This window comes from Aquarana catesbeiana, linkage group LG06, assembly GCF_042186555.1.
Source record: "Aquarana catesbeiana isolate 2022-GZ linkage group LG06, ASM4218655v1, whole genome shotgun sequence".
Taxonomy (NCBI): Eukaryota; Metazoa; Chordata; class Amphibia; order Anura; family Ranidae; genus Aquarana; species Aquarana catesbeiana.
The window spans coordinates 5,319,720-5,328,522 of record NC_133329.1 but is presented as its reverse complement, the minus strand read 5'-3'; the positions used below and the strand labels follow the sequence as shown (position 1 = coordinate 5,328,522).

At 43.9% G+C, this 8,803-nt stretch overlaps 1 protein-coding gene across 1 annotated transcript; it reads left to right on the top strand.

The window, feature by feature from the left end:
- The first annotated feature begins 207 nt into the window (after window positions 1–207).
- On the top strand, window positions 208–1,119 carry LOC141147425 (taste receptor type 2 member 40-like). The gene has a single exon (XM_073634660.1). It carries the CDS (start codon window positions 208–210, stop codon window positions 1,117–1,119), a length of 912 nt encoding a protein of 303 aa, XP_073490761.1.
- The last annotated feature ends 7,684 nt before the right edge of the window (window positions 1,120–8,803 follow it).

Genomic DNA, 8,803 nt, shown 5'->3' with positions numbered 1-8,803 from the left:
TGGAAAATTCTAAGAAATTGTTTACATGGGTTGCTCCGTGCTTTAGATGTCGGCATTAAAATAAAACTCACCACATTTATGCAAAGTCAATCATGAGACGGATCTCTGAAGACTATTTCCATAATTCCAACCTCAAATGTATCATTCTGTCTGCTATCACTGGACGTGTCTCGTCATCTCTGTCCGGAGATCACACCAAATCTCAACATGATGTCTCTGGACTCTATATCTATTTTAGTCTCTTCAGTCTTGGGACTCGGCTTGGCAATCCCTTCTAACACTTGTATTGTGATGGGTAACCTGGACATCATCAGAAAGAAAGGGAAGTTGAGTCCCACCGATGTGATCTTTCTGGCTAAGGGAATGGTGAATATTCTCCTCCAGTGTGTGATGAGTATAGGGGGAATGATCTTTGTCTTTTCTCAGGAAATCCTATTCATTAGACAAGTATTTGTGTTTGTAGACACATCAATTTACTTTCTAACCTACTTCAATTTCTGGTTGACCTTCTGGCTCTCGGCTCATTACTGTACCAGCATCACCAATCTCAGCTATGGGTTCTTCATCTGGTTAAAGAGAATTGTGTCAAATTTCCTGAGTCAACTTCTATTCCTGACAGCACTTGGTGTGTTCATTGTGAGTGCCCCATGGTTGTGGATTGTGTTTGAAGAAAGTCCTTTCCAGTCTTCTGAGAACAGAACAGAAGCCTCTGTTATTGGATTCCATGAATTGTTTTCCTATTTTGTGCCTGCAAACACCCTAGGCTGCATTCTACCATTCTGCCTTAGTCTTCTGTGCCTGGTCCTCACTTTCTTGTTTCTGCTCAGACACGTCTGGAGGGTGAAGAATAACGACTCTGGATCAACACGTCCAAATCTTCAGGCTCATGTCACTGCACTGAGGACAATCTTCTTCTTACTTCTTATTTCCACATTCTTCTGTATGTCTCAAGTGGACATTTTTTTTCAAAATTCCCCAACATTCCTAACAGTCTGTAGGAATTTACAAATATTATCTCCATCGGTTGAGGCTGCCATCATCTTCCAGGCCAGCAACAAGCTGAGATGGATCATTCTGAGAAGATTCTGGAGAAAAAGCAGGAGGAACACAGAGACTTAAAATGTAGAGGGCCCTCAACGTTAATGTCTAAATATTAACAATAACCTCTTTGAATAGAAATGTGTGTGGTAGCGATCATCTTAAAGTGTCAGATGGAGTGTAGAAGGGTGATATCCCCCGAACATGTTTAAAATATTTGCGTGAGTGTGTGTTTGAGACTGGTCCTGCCTTGTTGGTTCTGTTCCATCTCTTTGGAAATCTACCAGACAATGGAGTTTGATTTACTAAAACTGGAGAGTGCAAAATCTGGTGCAGCTCTGCACAGAAACCATTTTTTGTTTGTCAAAGCAGGGAAGGCATGCAATGGATGGACACAGGGAGGTATGCAATGGATGGACACAGGGAGGTATGCAATGGATGGACACAGGGAAGGCATGCAATAGATGGACACAGGGAGGTATGCAATGGATGGACACAGGGAGGTATGCAATGGATGGACACAGGGAGGTATGCAATGGATGGACACAGGGAAGGCATGCAATAGATGGACACAGGGAGGTATGCAATGGATGGACACAGGGAGGTATGCAATGGATGGACACAGGGAGGTATGCAATGGATGGACACAGGGAGGTATGCAATGGATGGACACAGGGAGGTATGCAATGGATGGACACAGGGAGGTATGCAATGGATGGACACAGGGAGGTATGCAATGGATGGACACAGGGAGGTATGCAATGGATGGACACAGGGAGGTATGCAATGGATGGACACAGGGAGGTATGCAATGGATGGACACAGGGAGGTATGCAATGGATGGACACAGGGAGGTATGCAATGGACACAATGAGGTATGCAGCTGCAGATGGGCATTGATGACCCTCTTTTCCACTTACAGTAGCTGCTGCATTTCTCACCCTCGGCTTATACTCAAATCAAAAAGTTTTCACAGTTTATTTGTGTGGTGCCTCGGCTTATATTCGGGAAGGCTTATACTCGAGTATATACGGTATCTCTTATAATAGATTCTGGAGTTGATCAAATATACCTTTTGCATTTAATTGTATAATGTGTCAATGCTTATGTAGCAAAAATACAGAATAACAGCTAGAATCAGTAAATGGTTCTAAAAAAATAAATAAATGAAGGTAAAGAGTTAAATAAGTGGAAAAACCAAAAACAATAAAAATAAATAATAATAATTGATGACGATATTGATCCAGGAGTTACACATTTTTACAAATTCTGGAAACCTGCAAGGCTAGGGACGAGCGAACCGCCCTGAGTTTGGATCGAGCTTTTAGGCAAACTTCAAAGAAGTTTGGATACCAAACCCAAACCTTACTGAAGTCAATGGGAGCCAAATCTGTCAAATTGAAAAATACCTCACTGTCATTTCTGGGCTGATAGGCAAAGGGTGTAAAAAATAACAAGGGGACTTGCACTGCCCTGGGGAACATGTACAAATGAAAAAAAAAATGAATTTTATTTGGCCAGGAGCTATGATTTTGTTGAATGATTAAAGTGAAATATTAGGGTGGGACAGGGAATCAATAGGAAACTAGAAGGCTTTAAGGGAAATAGAGTAAGCACTAGGGATGAGCCGAACACCCCCCTGTTCGGTTTGCACCAGAACTTGGGAACAGGCAAAAAATTTGTTAGAACACGCGAACACCGTTAAAGTCTATGGGACATGAACATGAATAATCAAAAGTGCTAATTTTAAAGGCTTATATGCAAGTTATTGTTATAAAAAGTGTTTGGGGACCCGGGTCCTGCCCCAGGGGACATGGATCCCCTTTTTTCCTCCCGTTTTTTTGGGAGCAGTGATTTTAATAATGCTTAAAGTGAAACAATAAAAGTGTAATATTCCTTTAAATTTCGTAGCTGGGGGGTGTCTATAGTATGCCTGTAAAGGGGTGCATGTTTCCCGTGTTTAGAACAGTCTGACAGCAAAATGACATTTCAAAGGAAAAAAAGTCATTTAAACTACTCGCGCTTATTAATGAATTGCCGGTCCGACAATACACATACAAGTTCATTGATAAAAACAGCATGGGAATTCCCCACAGGGGAACCCCAAACCAAAATTAAAAAAAAAAATGACGTGGGGGTCCCCCTAAATTCCATACCAGACCCTTCAGGTCTGGTATGGATATTAAGGGGAACCCCGGCCAAAATTTAACAAAAAAATGGCGTGGGGTCCCCCCTTATGATCTATACCAGACCCTTCAGATCTGGTATGGATTTTAAGGGGAACCCCGCGCCAAAATTAAAAAAAAAACGGTGTGGGGTCCCCCCAAAAATCCATACCAGACCCTTATCCGAGGACGCAACCTGGCAGGCCACAGGAATAGAGGGGGGGATGAGAGAGTGCCCCCCCTCCTGAACAGTACTAGGCCACATGCCCTCAACATTGGGAGGGTGCTTTAGGGTAGCCCCCCAAAACACCTTGTCCCCACGTTGATGGGGACAAGGGCCTTATCCCCACAACCCTTGCCCAGTGGTTGTGGGGGTCTGCGGGCTAGGGGCTTATCGGAATCTGGAAGCCCCCTTTAACAAGGGAACCCCCAGATCCTGGCCCTCCCCCTGTATGAAATTGTAAGGGGGTACAAAAGTACCCATACCATTTCACAAAAAAACTGTCAAAAATGTTAAAAATAAAAAGAGACAGTTTTTGACAATTCCTTTATTTAAATGCTTCTTCTTTCTTCTATCTTCCTTCATCTTCTTCTTCTTCTGGTGATTCTGGTTCTTCCTCCGGTGTTCTTGTCAGGCATCTCCTCCGCGGCGTCTTCTTTTCTTCTTCTTCTCGGGCCGCTCCGCATCCATGATGGCATGGAGGGAGGCTCCCGCTGTGTGACGCTTCTCTCTTCATCTTTTTCTCCATCTTCTTCTCTTCATCTTCTTGTCTTCATCTTCTTTTCAGGCCGCTCCACATCCATGATGGCATGGAGGGAGGCTCCTGCTGTGTGACGCTTCTCCTCTTCTGACGGCTCTTAAATAACGGGGTCGGGGCCACCTGGTGACCCGCCCCCCCCTCTGACGCACAGGGACTTGACGGGGACTTCCCTGTGGCATTCCCCGTGACGTCAGAAGGGGCAGGGGTTACGTAACGGGTGACCCCGCCCCCCTCTGACATCACGGGGCATGCCACAGGGAAGTCCCCGTCAAGTCCCCGTGCGTCAGAGGGGGCGGGGTCACTGGGTGGCTCCGCCCTCCCCCGTTATTTAAGAACCGTCAGAAGAGGAGAAGCGTCACACAGCGGGGGGCCTCCCTCCATGCCATCGTGGATGCGGAGCGGCCCGAAAAGAAGATGAAGACAAGAAGATGAAGAGAAGAAGATGAAGAGAAGAAGATGAAGAGAAGAAGTTGAAGAGAAAAAGATGGAGAAAAAGATGAAGCGAGAAGCGTCACACAGTGGGAGCCTCCCTCCATGCCATCATGGATGCGGAGCGGCCCGAGAAGAAGAAAAGAAGACGCCACGGAGGAGATGCTGGACGAGAACACCGGAGGAAGAACCAGAAGAAGAAGAAGATGGAGGAAGAAACCGAAGGAAGATAGAAGATAGAAGAAAGAAGAAGCATTTAAATAAAGGAATTGTCAAAAACTGTCTCTTGTCATTTTTGACAGCTTTTTAGTGAAATGGTAGGGGTACAATACCCCCTTACCATTTCACACAGGGGGGGCAGGATCTGGGGGTCACCGGGGAAGGGTTGTGGGGATGAGGCCCTTGTCCCTATCAACATGGGGACAAGGTGTTTTGGGGGGCTACCCCACATTTTATTTTTCACTTTTTTTACTTTTATTGTTTCACTTTAAGAATTACTAAAATCACTGCTCCTGAAAAAACTGACGTTTCTAAAACTTTTTTTTTGCATTGATCCATGTCCCCTGGGGCAGGACCCGGGTCCCCAAACACTTTTTATGACAATAACTTGCATATAAGCCTTTAAAATTAGCACTTTTGATTTCTCCCATAGACTTTCAAAGGGTGTTCTGCGGATTTCGAATTTGCCGCAAACACCCCAAATTGTTCGCTGTTCGGCAAACTGGCGAACAGCTGATGTTCGAGTTGAACATGAGTTTGACTCGAACTCGAAGCTCATCCCTAGTAAGGACTATGAATGTGTTAAGTAAGGTTTCAATATAGGATGTTTAACTGTTGCCCTTCTTCCCTTATGCCGCGTACACACGGTCGGACTTTTCGTCTACAAAAGTCCAACGGACGCTGACGGACTAAAGCTGGCTGGTAATCCGATCGTGTGTGGGCTTCTCCGGACTTTCAACGGACTTTTTTAGCCTCAAATCCGACGGACTTTAGATTTGAAACATGCTTCAAATCTTTACGTCGTAAGTACGACGGACCCCGAAATCCGCTCGTCTGTGTGCTAGTCCGACGGACAAAAACCCATGCTAGGGCAGCTATTGGCTACTGGCTATCAACTTCCTTATTTTAGTCCGGTGTACGTCATCACGTACGAATCCGTCGGACTTTTGTGTGGTCGTGTGTAGGCAAGTCCGTTCGTAAGAAAGTCTGCCGCAAGTCCGCCGAAGGTACGTCGGAAGTATGTCGGACAGGCTGTCGGACTTTTGTAGACGAAAAGTCCGACCGTGTGTATGCGGCATTAGGGTTTTCATTTTGGGTTTTTTTTTTCTTTTGTTTCTGTTTTGTTTTGTTTTTGATTTGTGTAATGTTTATATTTGATGGAACGACTACGCCGTCTATGTATGAATTTGTGTATGTCTGTATAATAATTTTCAATAAATTTAAATTGAAATAAAGTGAAATATTAAAAGTGTCCAATTCCATTCTTGGGGGGGGGGGGGTCCTAATCCTGCCTGTGAAGGGACATCTCTGTAATGTACAGAATGTGCTGCAGCAGCTCTGATATTTACAAAGGAAAAAAGGTTCTAAATTATCAGAAAATGGCATTGCATTGTCAGCTTAAAAAAAAAGAAAAAAAAGCACACAGACCCCTCAAAGGGTCAGCTGAGTATTTTGGAGGACCTTTAGTGGAGTTTGTGTGCTTTAATTCTTTGGCCAGAAATTTAAACTGACTTGTATTTTTTTTGTGAGTGAACATCCGACAGCAAGTATAGAAGTCCAGAGTGTTCCAAGTATGGAAGTGTAGAGTCCTCCAAAATTACGCCAGACCTTGTGAGTATGGTATGAACTAGGGTTGCACCGATACCAGTATCAGTATCTGTATCGGTGCCAATGCCGAATATTTTCACAAGTATTGGTACTCGTGCAAATGCACCAATGCTGTCAGTAGGTCTCCTCTGTTGACAGCTCAAGTGTTAAAGAAGTCCGGTAATTGGAGCTGTCAAAATAAAAAAAAAAACACCTGGCAATGTTTATTACCAATTTTGCTCAGCTGCTGAAACACTAAAATAAAAATAAACATTGTTTCTTTTTGTATCTTTCTGTTTCTTCATCTGCAGATCAAAGGGATGAGCAAATGTTCCTCTGTTTAACCCCTTATTAACCCTAAATTTACTCTAATCAGCCTTAATTAACTCCCTATTCTCCTCCATTTAATTATTATTTGCTTACTTTATTTTTTATAAATGATAAACAATTACAACGGTTTTTTGTTTGCTTTGTTAGTGAATATTTTTTACACATATATATTAACATATATTTACACATGTACATTGAAAAAGCACAAAATTAAAAAAATTAAAAAAAAAACAATGTATTTAATTTATAAATAACTTTTCAATGCTTTGTACCATTGTTGACAGCTGAAGTGAAAACACAACAGTTGCGGTAGGTATCGGAAATCTCGGTAGGTATCGGAAATTGCGGTAGGTATCGGTAATCTTGGTAGGCATCGGTAATTGCGGTAGGTATCATAATCTCGTGTAGGTATCAGTTGCAGTAGGTATCGGTAATCTCGGTAGGTATCAGTTGCGGTAGGTATCGGTAATCTCGGTAGGTATCAGTTGCGGTAGGTATCGGTAATCTCGGTAGGTATCAGTTGTGGTAGGTATCGGTAATCTCGGTAGGTATCAGTTGCAGTAGGTATCGGTAATCTCGGTAGGTATCAGTTGCAGTAGGTATCGGTAATCTCGGTAGGTATCAGTTGCGGTAGGTATCGGTAATCTCGGTAGGTATCAGTTGCGGTAGGTATCGGTAATCTCGGTAGGTATCAGTTGCGGTAGGTATCGGAAATCTCGGTAGGTATCGGAAATTGCAGTAGGTATCGTAATCTCGGTAGGTATCGGAAATTGCAGTAGGTATCGTAATCTCGGTAGGTATCAGTTGCGGTAGGTATCGGTAATCTCGGTAGGGTATCGGAAATTGCAGTAGGTATCGTAATCTCGGTAGGTATCAGTTGTGGTAGGGTATCGGTAATCTCGGTAGGTATCAGTTGCGGTAGGTATCGGTAATCTCGGTAGGTATCAGTTGCGGTAGGTATCGGTAATCTCGGTAGGTATCAGTTGCGGTAGGTATCGGTAATCTCGGTAGGCATCGGTAATTGCGGTAGGTATCGGTAATCTCGGTAGGTATCAAGTTGCGGTAGGTATCGGTAATCTCGGTAGGTATCAGTTGCGGTAGGTATCGGTAATCTCGGTAGGTATCAGTTGCGGTAGGTATAGGAAATCTCGGTAGGTATCGGAAATTGCAGTAGGTATCGTAATCTCGGTAGGTATCAGTTTTGGTAGGTATCGGTAATCTCGGTAGGTATCAGTTGCGGTAGGTATCGGTAATCTCGGTAGGTATCAGTTGCGGTAGGTATCGGTAATCTTGGTAGGTATCAGTTGCGGTAGGTATCGGAAATCTCGGTAAGGTATCAGTTGTGGTAGGTATCGGTAATCTTGGTAGGTATCAGTTGCGGTAGGTATCGGAAATCTCGGTAGGTATCGGAAATTGCAGTAGGTATCGTAATCTCGGTAGGTATCAGTTGCGGTAGGTATCGTAATCTCGGTAGGTATCAGTTGCGGTAGGTATCGGTAATCTCGGTAGGTATCAGTTGCGATAGGTATCGGTAATCTCGGTAGGTATCAGTTGCGGTAGGTATCGGTAATCTCGGTAGGTATCAGTTGCGGTAGGTATCGGTAATCTCGGTAGGCATCGGTAATTGCGGTAGGTATCGTAATCTCGGTAGGTATCAGTTGTGGTAGGTATTGGTAATCTCGGTAGGTATCAGTTGTGGTAGGTATCGGAAATCACGGTAGGTATCAGTTGTGGTAGGTATCGGTAATCTCGGTAGGTATCAGTTGCGGTAGGTATCGGTAATCTCGGTAGGTATCAGTTGCGGTAGGTATCGGTAATCTCGGTAGGTATCAGTTGCGGTAGGTATCGGTAATCTCGGTAGGTATCAGTTGCGGTAGGTATCGTAATCTCGGTAGGTATCAGTTGCAGTAGGTATCAGTAGTTGCGGTAGGTATCAGTTGCAGTAGGTATCGGTAATTGGTATCGGCGAACACTAAAAAAAAAAAGGATCGGTACTCATACTCGTAAAAAAAAATGGTATCGGTACATCCCCAGTATGAACTTTAAGAGGGTATCTCAAGCAAAAAAAAAATGTATGAGGTCCCTCGGGAAATCCATACTAGATGCTTAAATCCTCATAACCCTTGTCAGATAGTTGTGGGGGTGTCTGCAGGTGTAGGGACAACCCTCCCCTTCTACTTCCTCTCCCCGCTCCCCCCCCCCCAGTTTTTTACCATCCCCCATATTTATTGTTGGAAACCCTCAACCCATTTATTTACTTTCCCTTTGTTTTTA

What these genes read in the sequence shown, in the direction of transcription:
- LOC141147425 (XM_073634660.1), top strand. Translation starts at nt 208, where the DNA reads ATGATGTCTCTGGACTCTATATCTATTTTAGTCTCTTCAGTCTTGGGA.